Source organism: Manis javanica, chromosome 2, assembly GCF_040802235.1.
Source record: "Manis javanica isolate MJ-LG chromosome 2, MJ_LKY, whole genome shotgun sequence".
Classification (NCBI taxonomy): Eukaryota; Metazoa; Chordata; class Mammalia; order Pholidota; family Manidae; genus Manis; species Manis javanica.
The window spans coordinates 155332548-155358694 of NC_133157.1; the positions used below are offsets into that span (position 1 = coordinate 155332548).

Here is a 26147-nt window from a genome sequence, read left to right on the forward strand (position 1 = left end):
TTAAGTGCCAAAGTAGAGGGTTTAGAAATTTTAACTTTATGAAATACTAAACATGTCAAGACTTCTCTGTTGTTATTTAAGTGGTTTCCGTTTCATATTATAGCTGACTTCCTTTGAAAGAATAATATATTTTTAGAGTTAAAAAGTAACACCCTTTTCCCCAATCAAATGGAACCATGTGAATCCTGTTTCGTACCTCTTTCTGTCCCTATCCTTCCTCTCTGCCATTCACTCACTCTAGCAACATGTCTAAATCACTGCCTTTTCTAGAAAGCTGCCTTTAAACTTTCTTCCTTTCCCCTATGTGATTTGAATGTCCCTCTTACAGGTTCCTATAGTACCCTTTGTCTACTTGTGTTGTTTTATTTACTGTACTTTGTTGTAATTGTTAATTTCTGTATTACTCCTGAGGGACAGGGACCATGTTTGTTCAATAATGGCATATAGTGACTAATTTGATATTAATTCATTGAATATTATCCAAGGAATTTGTCTATGTAAGTGCTATACCTTAATTTCTGAAATTTTGTCATATTTTTTGCTTTTGAGTCATAATTTTTGAGAATAGATTGAAGCAAGATGGTGGCTTTTTGTAATGAAGCAGTTTGATTTTCAGTAACATTTTTTGCAAAAATATTATCTTCATTTAAGAAGAATTTGCAATGAATATGAGAATTTTCCAATCTTCTTTTGATGTAGGGTTGCATCTCTGCCTCCACCTCCCCTACTACCACCTTTGGCTACTAACTATCGAACTCCTTATGATGATGCATACTATTTTTATGGGGCCAGGAATACTTTGGATCCCAGTCTTGCTTATTGTAAGTTTTCAATAGGGTAAACTTTTATTTCCAGTGTTACAGCCAGGAAAATTGGTTTTTTGGCAAGTAAAAAATATAGAAATGAGATAAGCACACCTTTACTTAATTCAAATAATACTTATTGAGTTAATAAATGCTGTATTTTAAAACTCAGTCATAGCACATAGCTATTTCCTTTTTCATCTAGCTTTAAGAAATACTATTTTGGGTTTTCTTGTATTATTTTTTGCTAACTATACTAACCCATAAGGAAATAAGAATTTTGCCTAAAGTAACATTTTCAGTATGTGACTTTTCCCTTAGGGATAAAATTTTATTAAATAGATAGTCTGAAATAAATGTGTTTGTTTTCTTCTAAGATGGTTCAGGAATGATGGAAATAAAGCCTGCAGCTTATGTTAGTGTTCCTGTCACCCACCAGCCAGCACAACCTATTATGTAAGTTGTTAGTTAAAATAATAATTTCTTTTAAGATGAATTTGTCTTCCATAGAACCTGTATTATTCAACTCCTGTTTATCTTCAGAGCAGATAGAACTTATTTGAATATTTCCACTATTGTATAACCAGTATGTCGAAAGTAGTTTTTAAGTCAGTGTTTCATAGAAAGCACATTTTAAAATTAAGAATAACCTCAGTTTCTCTCAGTAGAAAAGTCATGCATGCTTATTATTGATAAAGAAAGAAAACAAGCATATGCAAAAGTTGAAATCACCTAAAACCTCATTCATCCAGAGATAGACATATCTAAATATTCAACTAGGTAGACTTTCTATGAACTCACAAAATGTATACACAACACACACCAAAATGATATTATATTGTATATATTCCATAACCTGCTTTAAAAAGTAATAGCATATTATAAACATTTTTCCATATTAGTAAATATACTTTAGAGTATCTTTTTAGAATTAAACTTTTTATTTAGGGATCATTGTAGATTCCCATGGTAGAATTGTAAGAAATAGAGACATCTTGTGTACAATTTACCTACTTTCCTCCCAATGCTAGCATCTTGGGAAACTGGTACAGTATCAGTAAGTGATATTGAATACAGTCAAGATACAGAACACTTCCATCATCACCAGGATCTGTTATGGTGTCCTTTCATAGCTATACCTGCTTTCCTCCTGCCCCTGGTCACTGGCAGAAACTAACCTGTTCTTCATTTCTCTGATATTTTAAGAATGTTATATAAATGGAATAATATAGTATGTAACTTTTTGGGGTTCTCTGGAGATTCATACAGGTTATTGCATGTATAAACTGTTCTTATTGTTGATTATCATTTCATGGTATGTATACTGCATTCACTTGTTAAAGGACATCCAAGTTAATAGAGTTACGGTAAACATTAGTGTACAGGATTTTGTGTGAGCATAATCTTCCATTTCTTTGGGATAATTGCCGAAGAGTATTAATTTTGAGTTGTATGGTAGTTACAGGTTTAGGTTTGTAAGACACTGATAAACTGTTTTCAGAGATACTGTACCATTTTACATTTGTATCAACAATGTATGACAAATACGGTTTCTTCACATCTTCACCAGCATTTGGTGTTTTCACTTTTGCTTGTGCCATTATGATAGGTGTGTAGTGATACATCATTGGGGTTTTAATATACATTTCCTTGATAATGATGCTGCACATCTTCCATGTATTTATTTGCCATCTATAAATCTTTTGGTGAAATGCCTCTTGATGTCTTTTGCACATTTCTAGTCACTTTTTTTTTTACTACTCATTTTAAGTACTCTTTATATGTCCTAAATACTAGTTCTTTGTCAGATATGTGGTTTCCAAATATTTTCTCTCAGTTTAAAGCTTATCTTTTCATCCATTTAGTGGGGTTTTTCACAGAGCAAAAATTTAAATTCTTATCAAATCCAGTTTATCAGTTTTTCATTTTATGGCTCATGCTTTCAGTGTAAGTCTAAGTACTCATTTCCTAGCTCTAGATCCCAAAGATTTTCTCCCGTTTTTCTTTTTTCCCCCCTAAAAGTTTTTTAGTTTTACATTTAAGCCTATTCCCATCTTGAGTTAGTTTTTGGTTAAGATGTGAGACTTAGATTGAGGGCCTTTTTTTTTTTTAATGGGTATCCAGTGGCTCCAAGCACCATTTGTTGACAAGATAATATTTCTTCTATTGAATTGCTTTTGTACTTTTTAAGAAATTTGTTGGACATATTTGTATGGGTCTGTTTCTGGGATTCTCTATTCCATTCATCTATGTATGTGGCTATCCTTCAGCCAGTAGCACTTAATTATTGTAGAACTGAGGTAAGTTTTGAAATTGGGAAATGTGAGTTATCCAAAAAGTTTTTCTATTCCTAAGTTGTTTTGCTGTTCTAGATCCTTTGCAGTTCATGTGAATTTTAGGACCATCTTGTCAATTTCTGCAAAATGGCAGTTGGGATTTTGATAAGAGATTTTGTAGAATGTGTAGATCTGCTTAAGTATTACCATCTTAACATTTTTTTCAACTTTTTTTATAGCTGAATAATATTCCATTGTATTTATACACCATAAATTGTTAATCCATTCATCAGTCAGTGGACATTTGGGTTGTTTCCATTTTTTGACTAAAATAATACTGCTGTGAACATTGGTGTACACATTTTGTGTGAATATCAGTTTTCAATTCTTCTGGGTATATACTTAGTAGTAGAATTGGTAACTCTATATTTAACTTTTTGGGGAACTGTTTTCCACAGCAGCTGCATTGTTTTACATTCCCATCAGCAATGAGATGAGGGCTCTAATTTCTTCATATTCTCACCTACACTTTTTATTTTCAGATTTTAAAAAGTTATAGCTATCTTCATGGGTATGGAGTAGTATCTCATTGTGGATTTCATTTGCGTATCTCTCAGGACTAATGATACTGAGCTTCTATCTACAGGTCTACTAGCCATTTATTTAGAGAAATGTCAAACCAAAGCCTTGGTCCTTTAAAAAATTGGGTTACTTATCTTTTTTATTATTGAGTTGTAGGAGTCCTTTACACATTGTAGATATAAAGTCCCTTATCACATAAATAATTTTTGGTACTTTTCTCTCATATTGTGGTATGTCATTTCACTTTCTTTATAGTATCCTTTGAAACACAAGTTTTTAATTTAGAAGTCCAATTTTTCTTTGATTGCTTGTGCTCTTTTTGTTATCACAACCAGAAACTTAGTCTGAAATCATGAAGAATTACTTAAAAAAATTTTTTTTATTAAGATATTATTGATATACATATACTGTTATGAAGGTTTCACATGAAAAAACCACGTGGTTACTACAGTTAGCCATATTATCATGTCCCCACCCATACCCCAATGCAGTCACTGTCCATCAGTGTAGTAAGATGCCACAGAGTCACTACTTGTCTTCTCTGTGCAGCACTGTTTTCCCTGTGATCCCCCACACCATGTGTACAAAACGTAATACCCCTCAATCCCCTTCTCCCTCCCTCCCAACCCGCCCGCCCACACCCCACCCCTTTGGTAAGCACTAGTCCCTTCTTGGAGTCTGTGAGTCTGCTGCTATTTTGCTCATTCAATTTTGCATTGTTGTTATACTCCACAAATGAGGGAAATCATTTGGCACTTGTCTTTCTCTGTCTGGCTTATTTCACTGAGCGTAATATACTCCAACTCCATCCATGTTGTTGCAAATGGTAGGATTTGTTTCTTTCTTATGACTGAATAGTATTCCATTGTGTATATGTACCACATCTTCTTTATCCATTCATCTACTGATGGACACTTAGGTTGCTTCCATATCTTGGCTATTGTAAATAGTGCTGTGATAAACATAGGGGTGCATATGTCTTTTTGAGTCACAAAAGTTGTAATCTTTGGGTAAATTCCAAGGAGTGGGATTCTTGGATCAAATGGTATTTCTATTTTTAGTTTTCGAGGAATCTCCACATTGCTTTCTACTAGCTTACATTCCCACCAGCAGTGTAGGAGGGTTCCCCTTTCTCTGCATTCTTGCCAGCATTTGTTGTTCTTAGTCTTTTTGATGCTGGCCATCCTTACTGGTGTGAGGTGATATCTTGTTGTGGTTTTAATTTGCATTTCCCTGATGATTAGTGATGTGGAGCACCGTTTCATGTGTCTGTTGGCCATCTGAAGTTCTTCGGAGAACTGTCTCTTCATATCCTCTGCCCATTATTTAATCGGGTTATTTGCTTTTTGGGTGTTGAGGCATGTGAGTTCTTTACATATTTTGGCTGTCAACCCCTTGTTGGATGTGTCATTTACAAATATATTTTCCCAAACTGTAGGGTTCCTTTTTGTTCTGTTGATGGTGTCCTTTGCCATACAGAAACATTTTAGTTTGATGTAGTCCCATGTGTTCATTTTTGCTTTTGTTTCCCTTGTTCAAGGAGATGCATTCAGGAAGAAGTTGCTCATGCTAATATTTTATGTTGTCTTCTTAGAGTTTTATGGTTTCATGACTTACATTCACGTCGTTGATCCATCTCGAGTTTACTTTTGTGTATGGGGTTAAACAATAATCGAGTTTCATTCTCTTGCATGTAGCTGTCTAGTTTTGCCAACACCAGTTGTTGAAGAGGCTGCCATTTCCCCATTATATGTCCATGGCTCCTTTGTCGTGTATTAATTCACCATTTATGGTTGTGTTTATATCTGGGCTCTCTAGTCTGTTCCATTGGTCTATGGTTCTGTTCTTGTGCCAGTACCAAATTGTCTTGATTACTGTGGATTTGTAGTAGAGCTTGAAGTTGGGGAGCATAATCCCCCCAGCTTTATTCTCTGTCTTCTTAGGATTGCTTTGGCTATTTGGGGTCTTTTGTGCTTCCATATGAATTTTAGAACAATATGCTCTATTTTATTGAAGAATGCTGTTGGTATTTTAATAGGAATTGCATTGAATTTGTAGATTGTTTTAGGCAGGGTGGCCATTTTGACAATATTAATTCTTCCTATCCATGAGCATGGCATGTGTTTCCATTTATTGGTATCTTCTTTAATTTCTCTCATGAGGGTCTTGTCATTTTCAGAGTATAGGTCTTTCACTTCCTTCAGTAGGTTTATTCCTAGGTATTTTATTCTTTTTGATGCAACTGTAAATGGAATTGTTTTCCTGATATCTCTTTATACTAGTTCATAGTTAGTGTATAGGAAAGCAACTGGTTTCTGTGTATTAATTTTGTATTAATTTGCTGAATTCAGATATTAGATCTAGTAGTTTTGGAGTAGATTCTTTAGGGTTTTTTGGTACAATATCATGTCATCTGCAAACAGGGACAGTTTAACTTCTTCCTTGCCAACTGGATGCATTTTATTTCTTTGTGTTGTCTGATTGCCATGGTGAGGACCCCCAGAACGATGTTGAATAAAAGTGAGGAGAGTGGGCATCCTTGTCTTGTTCCCGATCTTAAACGATAGGCTTTCAGCCTCTCACTGTTAAGTATGATGTTTGCTGTGGGTTTTTCATATATGGCCTTTTTTATGTTGAGGTACTTGCCCTCTATACCCATTTTGTTGAGTTTTTATCATGAATGGATGTTGAATTTTGTCAGATGCTTTTTTGGCATCTATGGAGATGATCCTGTGATTTTTGTCCTTTTTGTTGAGGTGGTGGATGATGTTGATGGATTTTTCTAATATAGTATCATCCTTGCATCCCTGGAATAAATCCTACATGACCATGGTGGATGATTTCTTTCATGTATTTTTGAATTCAGTTTGCTAATATTTTGTTGAGTATTTTTGAGTCTGTGTTTATCAGGGATATTGGTCTGTAATTTTCTTTTTTGTGGTGTTTTTGCCTAGTTTTGGTATTAGAGTTATGCTGGCCTTGTAGAATGAGTGTGTGAGTATTCCCTCCTCTTCTACTTTTTGGAAAATTATAAGGAGCATGGGTATTAGGTCTTCACTAAATGTTTGTTAAAATTCAGCCGTGAAACCATCCAGTCCAGGAGTTTTGTTCTTAGGTAGTTTTTGATTACCAATTCAATTTTGTTGCTGCTAATTGGTCTGTTCAGATTGTCTGTTTCTTCCTTGGTCAGCCTTGGAAGGTTGTATTTTTCTAAAAAGTTGTCCATTTCTTCTAGGTTATCCAGTTTGTTAGCATATAATTTTTCATAATAGTCTTTGGTAATTCTTTGTATTTCAGTGGTGTTGGTAGTGATTTTTTCTTTCTCATTTCTGTTTCTGTTTAGGTGTGTAGACTCTTTTTTTCTTGATAAGTCTGGCTAGGGGTTTAGCTATTTTGTTTATTTTCTTGTAGAACCAGCTTCTGCTTTCATTGATTCTTTCTATTTTATTCTTCTCAAATTTATTTATTTTTGCTCCAACCTTTATTATGACCCTGCTCCTACTGACTTCGGGCCTCATTTGTTATTCTTTTTCTAGTTTCATTAATTGTAAGTTTAGACTGTTCATTTGGGATTGTTCTTCTTTCCTGAGGTAGGCCTGTATTACAATGTACTTCCCTCTTAGCAAGGCCTTTGCTGCGTCCCGCAGATATTGCTGTGTTGAATTATTGTTGTCATTTGTCTCCAAATATTGCTTGGTCTCTGTTTTTATTTGGTCATTGATCCATTGATTATTTAGGAGCATGTTTTTAAGCCACCATGTGTTTGTGGGCTTTTTAATTTTCTTAGTGTAATTTATTTCTGGTTTTATACCTTTGTGATCTGAGAAGCTTATTGGTACAATTCCAATCTTTTTGAATTTACTGAGGCTCTTTTTGTGGTCTAGTATATAATCTATTCTTGAAAATTTTCCATGTGCACTTGAGAAGAGTGTGTATCCTGTTGCTTTCGATGGAGTGTTCTGTAGATGTCCATTAGGTCCATCTATTCTAATACATTGTTCAGTGCCTCTGTCTCCTTACTTATTTTCTGTATCATCAATCTGTCTTTTGGATTGATTGGTGTGTTGAAGTCTCCTAAAATGAATGCATTGCATTCTATTTCCCCCTTTAATTCTGTTAGTATGTGTTTTACATATGTAGGTGATCTTGTGTTGGGGGCTTAGATATTTATATAGTTATATCCTCTTGTTGGACTGATCCCTTTACCATTGTGTAATGTCCTTCTATGTCTCTTGTTACTTTCTTTCCTTTCAAGACTATTTTGTCTGATACAAGGATTGCAACTCCTGCTTTTTTATTCCTATTAGTTGCATGAAATATCTTTTTCCATCCTTTACTTTTAGTCTATGTACGTCTTTGGGTTTGACATGCATCTATTGTAGGCAGCATATAGACGGGTCTTGTGTTTTTATCCATTCAGTGATTCTGTGTCTTTTGATTGGTGCATTCAGACCATTTACATTTAGGGTGATTGTCAATAGGTATATACTTATTGCCATTGCAGACTTTAGATTCATGGTCACTGAAGGTTCAACGGTTATTCCTTTACTATCTAACAGTCTAATTTAACTCACCAAGTATGCTGTTGCAAACACAACCTGTAGGTTCTTTTGTTTTCTCCTGTTTCTTCCTCCTCCATTCTTTATATATTGGGTATCATATTCTGTATTCTTTGTCTATCCCTTGATTGACTTTGGGGGTCTTTGATTCGAGTTTGAATCGGCATAGTAATTAATTGTTCTTCTTTACTGTGGTTTTATTTCCCCTGGTGATAGCTATTTAGCCTTAAGAATACTTCCATCTATAGCAGTCCCTCCAAGTTGCAGTGTAGAGGTGGTTTGTGGGAGGTAAGTTCTCTCAGCTTTTGCTTATCTCAAAATTGTTTAATCTCTCCTTCAAATTTAAATGATAACCTCTGCCAGGTAGAGTATTCTTCGTTCGAGGCCCTTCTGCTTCATTGCATTAAATATATCATGCCACCCCCTTCTGGCCTGTAAGGTTTCTATTGAGAAATTGATGATAGTCTGATGGGTTTTCCTTTGTATGTGATCTTTTTTCTCTCTCTAGCTGTGTTTACTAGTCTGCCCTTGTCCTTGATCTTTGCCGTTTTAATTATTATATGTCTTGGTATTTTCATCCTTGGGTCCTTTGTGTTGGGAGATTTTTGCACCTCCGTGGCATGAGAGACTATTTCCTTCCCAAGATTGGGGAAGTTTTCAGCAATTCCTCCTCAGTGACACTTTCTATCCCTTTTTGTGTGTCTTCTTCTTCTGGTACCCCTATAATGCGAGTATTATTCCATTTGGATTGGTCATACAGTTCTCTCAATATTCTTTCATTGTTAGAGATCCTTTTTCATCTCTGTGCCTCAGCTTCTTTGTATTCCTCTTCTCTAATTTCTGTTCCATTTACCATCTCTTGTACATCTAGTCTGCTTTTAAATCCTTCCATTGTATGTTGCATTTCAGACATGGAATTTCTTAATGATTGAATTTCCATCATAAATTGTCCCTGAGTTCTTGAGTATTTTTCTTTACCTCCATAAGCATGTTTTTTTTTTTGAGAGGGCATCTCTCATATTTATTGATCAAATGGTTGTTAACAACAATAAAATTCTGTATAGGGGACTCAATGCACAGTCATTAATCAACCCCAAGCCTATATCTCAACAGTCTCCAATCTTCTAAAGCATAACAAACAAGTTCTTACATGGTGAACAAGGTCTTACATAGTGAATAAGTTCTTACATGGTGAACAGTGCAAGGGCAGTCATATCACAGAAACTTTCGGTTTTGATCACGCATCATGAACTATAAACAATCAAGTCAGATATGATTATTCGTTTGATTTTTACACATGATTTATATGTGAATCCTACATTTCTCCCTTATTATTAGTATTATTTTTTAATAAAATGCTGAAGTGGTAGGTGGATGCAAGATAAAGGTAGAAAACATGATTTAGTGCTTTAAGAGGGCAAATGTAGATGATCAAGTCTGTGCCTATAGACTGAGTATTAATCCAAGCTAGACAAGGGCAACAAGACATCCATGGATGCAGAAGATTTCTCTCAAAACAGGGGGTGGGGGGTGAGGTTCTAAGCCTCCCCTCTGTTGGTCTCCAATTTCTCTCCTGATGGCCCCCTGTGACTGTGCCTGTCTTAGGTTGTTCCTCCCTTGAGGAATCTTACCCGTCTCTGGCTAACCAGTCATCTTCCGGGGCCATACAGGGAAATGTAAAGTTGGTAAGTGAGAGAGAAGCAATGTTCTTTGAAAAGGTTAGCTTTTTACTTCTTTGCACATTTATGCCCTGTGGCTTCTATGCCCAGCATTTGTCTTGAGGTGTCTTTACCACTTGGAAGAATTATGATACTTGGTAAATTCGATATGAGGCACGAATTCTACTAAAGGGTTGTAATTAGGAAGGGAGAAGAAAAGCTATAGAAGTAGCAGATGGAAGAAAACATGGTAAGATTGATTATTTCTTTGACATATCTTCTTGTAAAGTAACATAAGCATGTATAGGTTTTAAACTACTAATTAAATTGTGCACATACATTAACATAATAGGAATACAGCTACATAACAAAAGCAGACCTACAAATCAATTACCAGCCATATCCAGTGAAACCAAGAAAACCAGTTAAGTACCCTAGGCATTTCTGAAAACTTATCAATGGTATGATGGATATTGTCTAACTGAATTTGAATAGTTCGAGAAAAATCAGACAAATTAAAACAACACATTCCTGGGAACTGTTTGCATCCCATGTGTTCTTTTAACAGTAGATAGTCTATAGTCGCACGATTTTGGAGCACTGCAACTTGTACTTCTCCTAATTCTTGGTTGAGTTCCGACAGTATAGATCCAGTCAAATTTGTTGTTTTAATGCACGCACAGGCCAGCTTAGATATCTCCTTCTTCATTCCAACGGTAAGTCCAGGAGCCGGTGGGATGACTGCAGCTTCAACTGCAGCAGCGCCAGGATCTTTGTTGAAGTTTTTTGATGTTCATCTTCTGGAATGACTCTTCCAGAGGATGTTGATGTTGGAAGTTCTTCTTCATATCGTATCTTAATTTGTTTACTGTGTAGCCAAATTAGGCTTTCATCCTCTGTATAAACACAAACAAACCCTTTGCCCACACTTTGATATGACCTTTATACCATTGTGAAGAACCTATTGGAGATCACCACACAGGAACTGCTTTTTTTTTTAAGAGAAAGGAATATTATCAGAAAAATGTACTTCCATAGCTGATCATCTGACACCCTTTGAAAGATCAAAATTAAGGATATGTAAAGCATGCATTAATTGTTGATTTGCAATTAGTTTTATCCTATCAGGGAGTAATCCCCCTTTTCTTTCTCTTTTTTTTTTTAGTTATCGTTAATCTACAATAACATGAAGAATATTATGTTTACTAGGTTCTCCCCTATACCAAGTCCCCCCCACAAACCCCATTACAGTCACTGTCCATCAGCATAGCAAAATGTTGTAGAATCACTACTTGTCTTCTCCGTGTTGCCCAGCCCTCCCCTTTCTCCCACCCCCCACATTATGCATGCTAATCATAATACCCCCTATCTACTCCCCCCTTATCCCTCCCTACCCACCCATCCTCCCAAGTCCCTTTCCCTTTGGTACCTGTAAGTCCATTCCTGGGTTCTGTGATTCTGCTGCTGTTTTGTTCTTTCAGTTTTTCCTTTGTTCTTATACTGCGCAGATGAGTGAAATCATTTGGTATTTCTCTTTCTCCGCTTGACTTATTTCACTGAGCATAATACCCTCTAGCTCCATCCATGTTGTTGCAAATGGTAGGATTTGTTTTCTTCTTATAGCTGAATAATGTTCCATTGTGTATATGTACAACATCTTCTTTATCCATTCATCTACTGATGGACACTTAGGTTGCTTCCAATTCTTGACTATTGTAAATAGTGCTGCGATAAACATTCGGGTGCATCTGTTGTTTTCAAACTGGAGTGCTGCATTCTTAGGGTAAATTCCTAGGAGTGGGATTCCTGGGTCAAATGGTAAGTTTATTTTGAGCATTTTGAGGAGCCTCCATACTGCTTTCCACAATGGTTGAACTAATTTACATTCCCACCAGCAGTGTAGGAGGGTTCCCCTTTCTCTACAACCTCGCCAACATTTGTTGTTTGTCTTTTGGACGGTAACCATCCTTACTGGTGTGAGGTGATACCTCATTGTGGTTTTAATTTGCATTTCTCTGATAATTAGTGATATGGAGCATCTTTTCATGTGTCTGTTGGCCATCTGAATTTCTTTTTTGGAGAACTGTCTGTTGAGTTCCTCTGCCCATTTTTTAATTGGATTATTTGTTTTTTGTTTGTTGAGGTTGGTGAGCTCTTTATATATTTTGGATGTCAAGCCTTTATCAGATCTGTCATTTACAAATATATTCTCCCATACTGTAGGGTTCCTTTTTCTATTGATGGTGTCTTTTGCTGTACAGAAGCTTTTCAGCTCAATTTAGTCCCACTTGTTCATTTTTGCTTTTGTTTTCCTTGCCTGGGGAGATATGTTCAAGAAGAGGTGACTCATGTTTATGTCTAAGAGATTTTTGCCTATGTTTTTTTCTAAGAGTTTTATGGTTTCATGACTTACATTCAGGTCTTTGATATATTTCGAATTTACTTTTGTGTTTGGGGTTAGACAGTGGTCCAGTTTCATTCTCTTACACGTAGCTATCCAGTTTTGCCAGCACCATCTGTTGAAGAGACTGTCATTTCCCCATTGTACATCCATGGCTCTTTTATCAAATATTAATTGACCATGTATGTTTGGGTTAATGTCTGGAGTCTCTAATCTGTTCTACTGGTCTGTAGGTCTGTTCTTGTGCCGGTACCAAATTGTCTTGATTACTGTGGCTTTGTAGTAGAGCTTGAAGTTGGGGAGTGAATTCCCCCCCACTTTATTCTTCCTTCTCAGGATTGCTTTGGCTATTCATGGTCTTTGGTGTTTCCATATGAGTTTTTGAACTATTTGTTCCAGTTTGTTGAAGAATGTTGCTGGTAATTTGATAGGGATTGCATCAAATCTGTATATTGCTTTGGGCAGGATGGCCATTTTGATGATATTAATTCTTCCTAGCCAAGAGCATGGGATGAGTTTCCCTTTGTTAGTGTCCCCTTTAATTTCTCTTAAGAGTGTCTCGTAGTTTTCAGGGTATAGGTCTTTCACTTCTTTGTTTAGGTTTATTCCTAGGTATTTTATTCTTTTTGATGCAATTGTGAATGGAGTTATTTTCCCGATCTCTCTTTCTATTGGTTCATTGTTAGTGTATAGAACAGCCACAGATTTCTGTGTGTTAATTTTGTATCCTGCAACTTTGCTGTATTCCGATATCAGTTCTAGTATTTTTGAAGCGGAGTCTTTAGGGTTTTTTATGTACAATATCATGTCATCTGCAAATAGTGACAGCTTAAGTTCTTCTTTACCAATCTGGATTCCTTGTATTTCTTTCTTTTGTCTAATTGCCGTGGCTAGGACCTCCAGTAGTATGTTAAATAATAGTGGGGAGAGTGGGCATCTCTGCCTTGTTCCTGATCTCAGAGGAAAAGCTTTCGGCTTCTCGCTGTTCAGTATGATGTTGGCTGTGGGTTTATCATATATGGCCTTTATTATGTTGAGGTACTTGCCCTCTATTCCCATTTTGCTGAGAGTTTTTGTCATGAATGGATGTTGACTTTTGTCAAATGATTTTTCAGCATCTATGGAGATGATCATGTGGTTTTTGTCCTTCTTTTTGTTGATGTGGTGGATGATGTTGATGGATTTTCAAATGTTGTACCATCCTTGTATCCCTTTGATGAATCCCACTTGGTCATGGTGTATGATCCTTTTGATATATTTTTAAATTCAGTTTGCTAATATTTTATTGATAATTTTAGCATGTACATTCATCAGGGATATTGGTCTGTAATTTTCTTTTTTTTGGTGGGGTCTTTGCCTGGTTTTGGTATTAGGGTGATGTTGGCTTCATAGAATGAGTTTGGGAGTATTCCCTCCTCTTCTATTTTTGGAAAAACTTTAGGGAGAATAGGTATTATGTCTTCTCTGTATGTCTAATAAAATTCCGAGGTTAGTCATCTGGCCCGGGGGTTTTGTTCTTGGGTAGTTTTTTTATTACCATTTCAATTTCTTTGCTTCTAATTGGTTTGTTTAACTTTTGTGTTTCTTCCTTGGTCAGTCTTGGAAGGTTGTATTTTTCTAGGAAGTTGTCCACTTCTTCTAGGTTTTCCAGCTTGTTAGCATATAGGTTTTTATAGTAGTCTTTAATAATTCTTTGTATTTCTGTGGAGTCTGTTGTGATTTTTCCATTCTCATTTCTGATTCTGTTGATGTGTGTTGATTCTCTTTTTCTCTTAACAAGTCTGGCTAGAGGCTTATCTATTTTGTTTATTTTCTCAAAGAACCAGCTCTTGGTTTCATGGATTTTTTTGTATTGCTTTATTCTTCTCAATTTTGTTTACTTCTTCTCTTATCTTTATTATGTCCATCCTTCTGCTGACTTTAGGCCTCATTTGTTCTTCTTTTTCCAGTTTCGATAATTGTGATGTTAGACTATTTATTTGGGATTGTTCTTCCTTCTTTAAGTGTACCTGGATCGCTATATACTTTCCTCTTAAGACTGCTTTCACTGCGTCCCACAGAAATTGGGACTTTGTGTTGTTGTCACTTGTTTCCATCTATTCCTTGATCTCTATTTTAATTTTTTCATTGATCCATTGATTATATAGGAGCATGTTGTTAAGCTTCCATGTGTTTGTGAGCCTTTTTGTTTTCTTTGTAGAATTTATTTCTAGTTTTTTACCTTTGTTGTCTGAAATGTTGGTTGGTAGAATTTCAGTCTTTTGGAATTTACTGAGCCTCTTTTTGTGAGCTAGTATGTGGTCTATTCTGGTGAATGTTCCATGTGCACTTGAGAATAATGTGTATCCTGTTTCTTTTGGATGTAGAGTTCTATAGATGTCTTTTAGGTACATCTGTTCTAGTGTGTTGTTCAGTGCCTCTGTGTCCTTACTTACTTTCTTCCCAGTGGATCTATCCTTCAGGGTGAGTGGTGTGTTGAGTCTCCTAAAATGAATGCATTGCATTCTATTTCCTCTTTTAGTTCTGTTAGTATTTGTTTCACATATGCTGATGCTCCTGTGTTGGGTGCATGTATATTTAGAATGGTTATATCCTCTTGTTGGACTGAGCCCTTTATCATTGTGTAATGTCCTTCTTTATCTCTTGTTGCTTTCTTTGTTTTGAAGTCTATTTTGTCTGATACTAGTTCTGCAACCCCTGCTTTCTTCTCTCTGTTGTTTGCCTGAAATATGTTTTTCCATCCCTTTACTTTTAGTCTGTGCATGTCTTTCGGTTTGATGTGAGTTTCTTGTAAGCAGCATATAGATGGGTCTTGCTTTTTTATCCATTCTGTTACTCTGTGTCTTTTGATTGGTGCATTCAGTCCATTTACATTTAGTGCGACTATTAAAAGATATGTACTTATTGCCATTGTAGGCTTTAGATTTGTGGTTACCAAAGGTTCAAGGTTAGCTTCTTCAGTATCTTACTGCCTAACTTAGGTTGCTTATTGAGCTGTTATATACACTGTCTGGAGATTCTTTTCTTCTCTCCCTTCTTATTCCTCCTCCTCCATTCTTTATATGTTGATTATTTTATTCCGTGCTCTTTCGTGTTTCCTTTAACTGCTTTTATTGGGTAGTTGATTTTATTTTTTGCCTTTAGTTACTATTTGGTTGCTCTGCTTTCTTTGCTGTGATTTTATTTTCTCTGGTGACATCTGTTTAGTCTTAGGAGTGCTACCATCTAGAACAGTCCCTCTAAAATACCCTGTGGAGGTGATTTGTGGGAGGCGAATTCCCTCAAATTTTGCTTGTATGGAAATTGTTTAATCACTCCTTCATATTTAAATGATAATCATGCTGGATGCAGTATCCTTGGTTCAAGGCCCTTCTGTTTCATTGCATTAAATATATTATGCCATTCTCTTCTGGCCTGTAAGGTTTCTGTTGAGAAGTCTGATGATAGTGTGATGGGTTTTCCTTTATAGGTGACCTTTTTCTCTCTAGCTGCCTTTAAAACTCTTTCCTTGTCCTTGATCCTTTCCATTTTAATTACTATGTGTCTTGGTGTTGTCCTCCTTGGATCCTTTCTGTTGGGGGTTCTGTGTAATTCCATGGTCTGTTCGATTATTTCCTCCCCCAGTTTGGGGAAGTTTTCAGCAATTATTTCTTCAAAGACACTTTCTATCCCTTTTTCTCTCTCTTCTTCTTCTGGTACCCCTATAATACAGATATTGTTCCTTTTGGATTGGTCACACAGTTCTCTTAATATTGTTTCATTCCTGGAGATCCTTTTATCTCTCTCTATGTCAGCTTCTATGTGTTCCTGTTCTCTAGTGAGAGGTGGTGAGACATGAGCCCTCATGTGTCCTCCATGATCATGTCCATGAGCATGTTTACTGTTCTCTAGTTTCTATTCCATCAATGGCCTCTTGCATTTTATCCATTCTGCTTATAAATCCTTCCAGAGTTTGTTTCACTTGTGTAATCTTCCTGGCATGTGTAATCTCTCTCTGGCCTTCATCCCTTAGCTCTTGTATATTTCTCTACATCTCCATCAGCATGTTTATAATTCTTATTTTGAATTCTTTTTCAGGAAGACTGGTTAGGTCTGTCTCCTTCTCTGGTGTTGACTCTGTGATGTTGGTCTGCCTGTAGTTTTGCCTTTTCATGGTGACAGAGATAGTTTGCAGAGCTGGCACGAGTGACGGCTTGAAGAACTTCCCTTCTTGTTGGTTTGTGGCCTTCCTCTCCTGGGATAACAGCGACTTCTAATGGCTTGTGCTGGGCAGCTGTGTGCCTAAAGGGCTTCAGATTCCTGCGCGGCTGCTATGGAGTTTATCTCTGCTGTTGCTGTGGGCGTGGCCTGCCTCGGGCAGCTACTCTGATATGGTGGAGCCACGTTGGAGGGGGAATGGCCTGTAGGCTATTTATCTCTGTGAGGGGCCTCCGTGCTCCCTACTGCCCAGGGGTTTAGAGTGCCCAGAGATCCCCAGATTCCCTGCTGCTGGACTACGTGTCCCATGACGCTTCCGTCCAGCTGTGTGGTCCCTGTCCCTTTAAAACTTCCAAAAAGCACTCGTTTTTCTTTGTCCCGGGTGCAACATCTGCAGGGACCTGCTCAGAAGTCTTACTGTCCTTTTTCCCTAGTTTCCAGCACCTCACATATGCACTGTGTCTGCGCTCTGGTGCGGATGGCTGGGGCTGGGTATTTCACAGTCCTGAGCTCCCTCTCCCTCTCCCTCCGACTCCTCTCCTCCTGGTGGTAGCTGGGGTGTGGGGCGCTCGGGTCCCGCCGGGCCGGGGCTTGTATCTTACTGCCTTTGTGAGATGCTGGGTTCTCGCAGGTGTGGATGTAGTCTGGCTGTTGTCCTGTGTCTTCTGGTCTCTGTTTTAGGAAGAGTTTTCTTTGTTGTATTTTCAAAAATATATGTGGTTTTTGGAGGAGATTTCTGCTGTTCTACTCTCGCTGCCATCTTGGCTCCACCCCCTCCGTGAGCATGTTTATGATATTTATTTTAGTCTCTCTTTGAGGAACATTGGTGAGTTCATTTTCATTTTTCCCTTTTTCTGGTGTTTGTGAGTTTTTGGTCTGAAACATCTTTCTTTTTATGTTTCATATTTCTGTGTTGTGCCCTATCGTGAACAGAAGCTCTTGTCTTTGGAGCTGCTCAGTCCCCGAGTGAGGTTGGGGCTCACAGGGGAGCAGTCGTGGTGCCTTGGGGGAGGAAAGAGCTGTATCCTGCTTCCCAACTGCAATGCCTGTCTCCACTGTCAGAGACAGTGTGCCAAGCACACAAGTGTAATCCTCTGTGCTTTCATCCTATAACTGTCTTAGGCACGGCTTCTGTCTGGCTGGCCTGATGCCAGGGCAGTGACTGCTGGTTTGCCAGCTTGTGCTGGCAGGCCAGGAGGAAGGTGCAGTAGGCTTTGTATCACAGTGGGTCACCTTGGAGCTCAGTAGCCAGCCAAGGGTGTGAAGGGCCTGAAGCTTCTGAATGATTCCAAGCTATTGGGCAGAGTGCTCCCAGACAATCTTGTCCACTTATCCATTCTCTGGCACAGCAAGCTCTGTTCAAATCCCGCCCCTTCTGCAGCCCTCTCACTGCTAGTAACGCTCTCCGACCGCCTGCTTTTCCTTTGTCCCCCAGCAGCCCGATGTGGATCCCTGTCCTCCACAACGGCTGGAATCTCAGTCTCTCAAGTATTCTGCCTGTCTTAGCTTTCCAGCTAATCTCCAGAGCACCCTGTAATGTAGGTTTGTGCTCCCAAAGCAGATCTCCAGGGCTGGGGGTTCAGCAGTCCTAGGGTTCCACCCCCTCCCTGCTCCATTCCTCTTCCTCCCACCAGTAAGCTTGGGTTAGGGAAGGGCTTGGGTCCCACTGGATCAATGCTTTGGTACTTTACCCTGTTACGTGAGTTCTGCTCTGTTCTCCAGATGTATGCAGTGTGGTGCAGACTTCTCACCTGTTGCTGTTTCAGGATTAGTTGTATTAACTATATTTTCATATTGTATGTGGTTTTAGGTGGAGTTCTCTGTCTCACCTCTCACCATCTTGAATCAATCTTTCAACTTTTTTATTGTGGTAAAATACGTATAACAAAATGCCAAGAAATCTACTATTCAGTAAAAAGAGAAATAAAAAATGTTCAGCAGAGTTGCAGGATACAAGATCAATATACAAAGTTTAGTTGTATTTCTGTTGACTAGCAATGTATAATATGAAAATGAAATAAAACAATTCCATTCACAATACCTTCAAAAATTATTAGATGCTTTGGAATAAATTACAAGTTAGTCAATCTGAAAATTACAAAGTATTATTGAAAGAAATTAAAGAACCCTAAATAAATCAAGGACATCCTATATTTATCATTTAGAAAATCAATACTGTTTGGATATAAGATTAAGTCACAAAAGGTGTAAAATCTAAATAGACCTGTAACTAGTAGGGAGAATGAGTCACTAATCAAAATTCTGCTTTTTAGAACTGTGAACCTGATGGCTTCAAATGTGAATTCTCCCAAACATTAAAAGAAGAGATATCACCAAGCCTTGTCCACCTTTTGCAAAAACGTGGAAGTGGAGGGAATACGTTCTAACTCACTCTGGGGAGCCAGCATTACTCTGATATCAGAGCCAGACCAAGACATTACAAGAAAAGTAAAGAAACAGTATTCCTTATGAACACTGATGGAAAAATTCTCACCAAAATAATAGCAGGCCAAATTCAACAGCATAGTAAAAGGATTGAACATCATGGCCAAGTGGGATTTATTCCTGGAACAGAAAAATGGTTCCACACATAAATTTCAATCAATATACCACATTAACAGAATGAAGGGGGAAAAAACCACCTACCATCTAAATTTATACCAAAAAAAATTTGAAAAATTCAACAACTTTTCATGATAAAAACACTCAACATATTAGAAAGAAAAGGAAACTACCTTAGCATAATGAAAGTCATAAGGGAACACAAATGAACAAGAAACTCAATGGTGAAAGAATGAAAACTTTTTATTTCGGGTTATCTATATATAGTATCATGTCATCTGCAAATAGTGACAGTTTTACTTCTTCCTTACCAATTTGGATGCTTTTTATCTTTTTGTGTTGTCTGATTAGTGTGGTTAGGGCATCCCTTATTATTTTAAATTAAAGTGATTAAAGAGGACATCCTTGTCTTATTCTTGATCTTAGAGGAAAAGCTTTTAGCTTTTTGCCATTGAGTATGATGTTAGCTGTGGGTTTGTCATATGTGGCCTTTATTGTGTTGAGGTACTTACTCTACTCATTTTGAGAGTTTTTATTATGAATCGATGTTGAATTTTGTCAAATGCTTTTTCAGCATCTATTGAGATGATCATGTGGTTTTTAATCCTTTTTGTTATAGTGGTATATCACATTGATTGATTTATGAATATTGTACCATCTTTGTATCCCTGGAATAAATCCCACATGGTTGTGCTGAGTAATCATTTGAATGTATTTTTTAACTTGGTTTGCTGATATTTTGTTGAGAATTTTTACATGTATGTTTGTCAGGGATAATGGTGTCTAATTTTCTTTTTTTGTAGTCTCTTTTCTCATTTTTTTACTAGACTAATGCTAGCCTCATAGAATGAGCTTGGAAGTATTCCCTCCTCTCCTACTTTTTGGAATACTTAAAGAAGAGTGGAAATTAACTCTTATTTAAATGTTTAATAAAATTCAGCTGTGAAGCCATCTGGACTGTAGTTTTGTTCATTGGGATCTTTTTGATTACTAGTTCAATTTTGTTACTGGTAATTGGTCTGTTCACATTTTCTGCTTCTCTCTGGGTTAATCTTGAATGGTTGTACTTTTATGGGAATTTGTCCATTCTAGGTTCTTCAATTAATTAGCATATAATTTTCCATAGACTCCTCTAGTAATTCTTTATATTTCTGTCATGTAAGTTATATCTTTTCCTTTCCAGTTTCTGATTATTTTTGTGTTCCCTCTTTTTCTTGATAAGTCTGGCTAGGGGTTTGTCTGTTTCGTTTATCTTCTCACAGAACCAGCTCTTGATTTCATTGATTTTTTTTTCTATTTTATTCTTTTCTATTTTATTTATATCTGCCCTGCTCCTTATTATGTGCTTCATTCTACTAACTTTGGGTTTCATTTGTTTTTATTTTTCTAAGTTTCTTTAGTTGTGAGTTTAGACTCTCTATTTGGGATTGGTCTTGTTTCTTGAAGTAGGCCTGTATTGCTGCATACCCCTCTCTTAGTACTGCTCTTGCAGTGTCTCACAAATTTTGGACTCTTGAATTTTGTTTTCATTTGTTTCCTTGTATTGCTTGGTTTCTGGTTTTTTTTTGAGTGTTCATCGATCCATTGATTTTTTTTTTTAGAAGCATGTTTAGCTTACATATGTTTGTGTAATTTTTTTCATGTAATTTATTTCTAGGTTCATACCATTGTGGTCTGAAAAGATACTTGATACAAATTCAATCTTTTTAAATTTATTGAAGGTCTTTTCATGGCCTAATGTGTAATCTGTTATTGAGAATGTTCCATGTACACTTGAGAAAAATGTGCATCCTGTTGCTTGGGTGGAATGATCTGTATATATCTGTTAAGTCCATCTGATCTAATGTGTTGTTCAGTATCCACTCTTTCTCATTTATTTTCTGTGGTTGGTCTATTGATATGAGTGGTATATTCAAGTCTCCTAAAATGAAATGAGTCTCAATCTATTTCTCCCTTTAATTCTGTATTTGTTTTACACATTTAGGTGCTCCTTTGGGTATATAGATATGTCCTCTTTTTGGACAGACCCATTTATCATTGTGTAATGACCTTCTTTGTCTCTCATTACTTTCTTTGAAGTCTGTGTTCTCTGATATAAATACTGCTACTCCTACCTTTTCCTTCCTATGATTTGCATGGAATATCTTTCTGTCCCTTCACTTTCAGTCTGTGTTTATCTTTGGTCTGAAATCTTCTGTCTTGTACACTACATATAGATGAACCTTTTTTCTTTATTCATTCTGCCACTCTGTCTTTTGACTGATGCATCCAGTCCATTTGTATTTAAGGTAATTATTGATAGGTATGTACTTATTGCCATTATATTATTTTCTGGTTGTTTCATAGTTCCTCTCTGTTCCTTTCTTCCTCTCTAATACTCATTATTTTATGGTTTTCTTCAGTGTTGTGATTAGATTTCTCTTTTTAAATTTTTTGTGTATCTATTGTAGACTTTAGGTTTGTGGTTACCATAGGCTCATAGTTTCCTAAATATGTAACAGTCTATATTAAGTTGATGGCTACTCTTTTTTGAACACCATATAAAAGTACTCCTATTTTACTCTTTTTTTTTCTCCTCTACACTTTGTGTATTAGATGTCATAATCTATAATTTTGGGTATCACTTATCTTTTTGTATAGTTGATTTTACTATCCTTTTCTTAACTTCATACTTGCTTAGTAAGTAATTGGCAACCTTTACTGTAGGCTTATGTTCACTGATTAAAAATATTTAAGCTTAAGAACATTTCCATCTAAAGAAGTCCCTCTAACATATCCTGTAAGACCGGTTTAGTGGTGATGAATTCTTTTAAATTTTATCTGGGAAGCTTTAAATCTCTCCTTCAATTCTAAAAGATAACCATGCTGGATAGAGGATTTTTGGTTGTGGTACTTCCATTTCAATACAATAAATATTTCATGCCACTCCCTTTTGTTCTGTAAAGTTTCTGCTGAGAAATCTGCTAATAGCCTTACGGAGTTTAACTTACAGGTAACTGTCTGCCTCTCTCTTGCTGCTTTTAACATCCTGTCTTTGTCTTCTTTAATCATTGCCATTTTAATCCCTATGTGTCTTGGTGTTCCTGGGGTTCCTTTTGTTAGGGGCTCTCTGTGCTTCCAGGACGTGGGTGTCTTTTCCAGATTGAGGAAGCTTTCAGCAATTATTTCTTCAAAGAGACTTTCTACTCCTTTGTCTCTCTCTTCTGGCACCGCTATTATGCAAATTTTGTTTCATTTTTAGTTGTCACACAGCTCCCTTGCCTCTCATTTTTAGAGATCCTTTTTTCTGTCTGTTCCTCAACTTAGTTTTTTTCCTGTACTCTAATTTCCATCTCACTGTCTCCTTTACTTGCAGCAATCTGTTACTCATTCCCTCCATTGTATTTTTCATTTCATTGCCTGTATTCTTCAGCTATGAGTGGCTTTTTTTCAAGTTTTCTCTCTCTTTTTTGAAGTTCTCCCTGAGATCATCAGTTCTTTTCTGCACATTAGTGAGCATCTTTATGACTGCTACTTAGAAAGCTTTATCAAGAATATTGGCAATCTCCATTTCACTTGGCCTTCTTTCTGGTGTTTTACCCTGTTCTTTTGTTTGGAACATATTCCTCTGACTCTTTTTGTGTGGATTTCTGTGCTTGTTCTTTTGTATTAGATAGATCAGCTGTGCCTCTTCATCTAGAAAGTAATTGCTTTCTGAAGAGGGTGTCCTGTGGTGCCTATAATCTCAAGACTTTATTCACTAGTTCCTGCTTCTCCTTTGAGATGGAGCCACATTTGCTGCTGGTGGTCTGTTGGCTCTGCCTTTCAGCCTGTCTGCAGGCAGTGGGTGATCTCTGTCAGCTGAGGCTGACCGGAGCTCCCTCTGTGTTGTTTGTGAGCCATGTGGTGCTTATGCTGATATCATTGTGTATGTGGCTGCCCTCTGCCTTCCAGGCAGCAATGGTAGTACTGCTGAGCCTGTGGGGCAGGTGGGGTAGGTGGGCAGAGGGGATACATGGCTTGGTGAGGGCCATGCCAGCAGTGAAGTGGAAGGAGCTTTTGGAGCTGCCTCCTTCACATGCCTCTCCAGTTTTGCTAAGAGATGGATGGGAATGCTGGGATAGCCTCCCTCTGCCTGCCATACAGGAAAGTTTGACTGCTCCTGCAGTCAGGCATGTGGATGGGTGTGCAGGGAAGAACACCATAGGGCTGAAACACCAGTGAGAAGGATGGAGTGTTTGGGGCTGTCTTCTGTGAGCGCCCAACCAGTTGGGTTGAGGGAGGGCTGGGGAAGCATCGTTCATCTCCTCTTTCTCCTCTGGAGAGGGCTCTCTCTAATCCCCACTCCTGTCACACTTCCTGCTGCTGGTAAATCTTTCGAACTGCCTCCTTTGTTTTGGGTCTCGGGTCCAATGGAGTGTGTGTGTCCTCCCCAAGCAACAGGAGTTTCAGCCTCTCAGAGTGCTCCAACTCTCCCTGGTGTCCAGCCCCATTAATCATCAAAGCCCAATGCAATATGGATTTGTGTTCCCACAGCAGATCTCTAGGTATGTGCAGGATTCCTGAGCACTTATCCCCTCCCAGCTCCATTCCTATCTCTCCTGCTTGTGGGCCAGGCTTGGGGAAGAGCTTGGGTCCTGAGCGATGGTGGCTCTGCCACTTTACCTTTCTCTGTGTGGTCTTCTCTTCTTCTCCAAGTGTAGATAGTTTGTTCTGAAATCTTCAGGATATTTTCAGGGTTAGTTGTATTTGCTGTAGTTTCTTCCTTTGTGTGTGTGTGGGAGGTTTCCACCTTGCCTTCCTACTCTGTCATCTTTTCCTAGAAAGATCCTGTCATAATTGTTTTTTCAGGAAGTGGTATATAGCATAGTCCTTCAACATGTTTCTAATTTGCAAGTTGAATTGTTGTCAAATACTTTTTCTGCATCTAATTGAGATACTCATATGATTTTTGTTCTTTATTCTTTTAATTGGTATATTATGTTGATTATTTTGCTAGTAAATCATACTTGCATTCTTGTTATAAATCTCATTTGTTCATATCATCCTTTTTATATGTTGCTGGATTATTCAGCTTGCTAATTTTTTGCTGAGCATTTTTGCCTCTATATTCATGAGTGATACTGGTCTTTGGTTTTGTTTTCTTTTGATGTCTGTCTAATTTTGGTATCTGGGTAGTATAAAAGTAAAAATTAGTTGGAAATGTTGCTCCATTTCCTGTTTTTTTGGAGAGTTTGTGAAGGATTATTGTTAATTCTTTTTTCAGTGTGGTAGCATTTGCCAGCAAACAACGTTACTAATTTGGTGTCTTCACATATGTACATAAATACATATATACATACTATATGTGTGTGTGTGTGTGTGTGTGTGTGTGTGTGTGTGTGTGTGTGTGTGTGTACAACTATGTATTTTCCTGTTCGTACTGTTTTAGCTATGTCCTTTAAATTTTGTTGTTGTCTTTTGATTTTCATTCATCTCCAAGTATTTCCTAATTGCTCTTTTGATTTATTCATTCATCCATTAGTTATTTTGATTGTGTTGCTTAATTTCCACACAATTATAAATTCCCCAAATTCCCATTTGTTACTTATTTCTGATATAATTCAACTGCAATTAGAGTATATACTTTGTATGATTTCTGTCCTTTTAAAACTTATTGAGTCTTATTTTATGACCTCACGTATGGTTTGTGCTGGAGAATGTTCCATATGCACCTGAGAAGAATGTGCATTATCCTGTTGTTGAGTGGCTCATTGTCAATGTCTGTTAGATCTAGCTGGTTTATAGTGTTGTTTATTTCCTATGTTTCTGTGTTGATCTTCTGTGAAGTTATTCTGTTCTGTTATTAGATGTGAAGTATTGAAGTTTCTAACTTTTATTTTTTATTTGCCTATTTCTTTTCTTTTTTTTTTTTTTTTTTGAGAGGGCATCTCTCATATTTATTGATCAAATGGTTGTTAACAACAATAAAATTCAGTATAGGGGGGTCAACGCTCAATGTACAATCATTAATCCATCTCAAGCCTAATTCTCGTCAGTCTCCAATCTTCTGAAGCATAACGAACAAGTTCTTACATGGTGAACGAATTCTTACATAGTGAATAAATTCTTACATGGTGAACAGTACAAGGGCAGTCATCACAGAAACTTTTGGTTTTGATCATGCAATATGACCTATAAACAATCAGGTCAAATATGAATATTCGTTTGATTTTTGTACTTGATCTATATGTTGATCCCCCATTTCTCCTACTATTATTATTATTTTTATTTTTGATAAAATGCTGAAGTGGTAGGTAGATGCAAGATAAAGGTAGAAAACATAGTTTAGTGCTGTAAGAAGGCAAATGTAGATGATCAGATGATCAGGTGTGTGCCTATGGACTAAGTATTAATCCAGGCTAGACAAGGGCATCAAGACATCCACGGATGCAGAAGATTTCTCTCAAAGCAGGGGGGGTGAGGTTCTGAGCCTCACCTCTGTTGATCCCCAAATTCTCACCTGATGGCCCCCCTGCGACTGTGCCTGTCTTAGGTTGTTCCTCCCTTGAGGAATCTTACCCGTCTCTGGCTAACCAGTCATCTTCCGGGGCCATACAGTGAAATGTAAAGTTGGTAAGTGAGAGAGAAGCCATATTGTTTGCAAAGGTTAGCTTTTTACTTCTTTGCAGATTTATGCCCTGTGGCTTCTATGCCCAGCACTTGTCTCGAGGTATCTTTACCACCTGGAGGAATTATGATACTCGGTAAATTCGATATGAGGCATGAATTCTATTTAAGGGTTGTAATTAGGAAGGAAGAAGAAAAGCTATAGATGTAGCATATGAAGGAAACATGGGAGGATTGATTATTTCTTTGACATATCTTCTTGTATAGTACCTTAAGTATGTATAGGTTTTAAACTACTAACTAATTTGCACACACATATTAACATAATAGGAATACGGTGACATAAACAAAGCAAATCTATAATTACCATCCATCTCCAGTGAAGCCAAGAAAACCAGTTAGGCACCCTAGGCATTTGTGAAAATTTATCTATGATATGATGGATATTGTCCAACTGTACTTGAACCATCAGACAAATTAAAGCAGCCCATTTCTGGGATCTGTTCACATCCCATATGTTC

The 26147-nt window shown here is 37.2% G+C and overlaps 1 protein-coding gene across 25 annotated transcripts in view; it reads left to right on the forward strand.

The window, feature by feature from the left end:
- Positions 1 to 26147, forward strand: part of CSPP1 (centrosome and spindle pole associated protein 1) — a 196653-nt gene that overhangs the window by 91261 nt on the left and 79245 nt on the right. For 24 of the 25 annotated variants that reach the window (XR_012128224.1, XM_036998184.2, XM_036998183.2 and 21 more), the window contains 2 exons: positions 700 to 821; positions 1181 to 1259. The exons of the other annotated variant lie outside the window; for it this stretch is intronic. Coding sequence is in view for 23 of the 24 variants with exons in the window: in XM_036998184.2 (XP_036854079.2) it covers positions 700 to 821; positions 1181 to 1259 (201 nt within the window). In the remaining variant the exon portion in view is untranslated. The remainder of the gene's footprint in view (positions 1 to 699; positions 822 to 1180; positions 1260 to 26147) is intronic. 25 annotated transcript variants of the gene reach the window in all.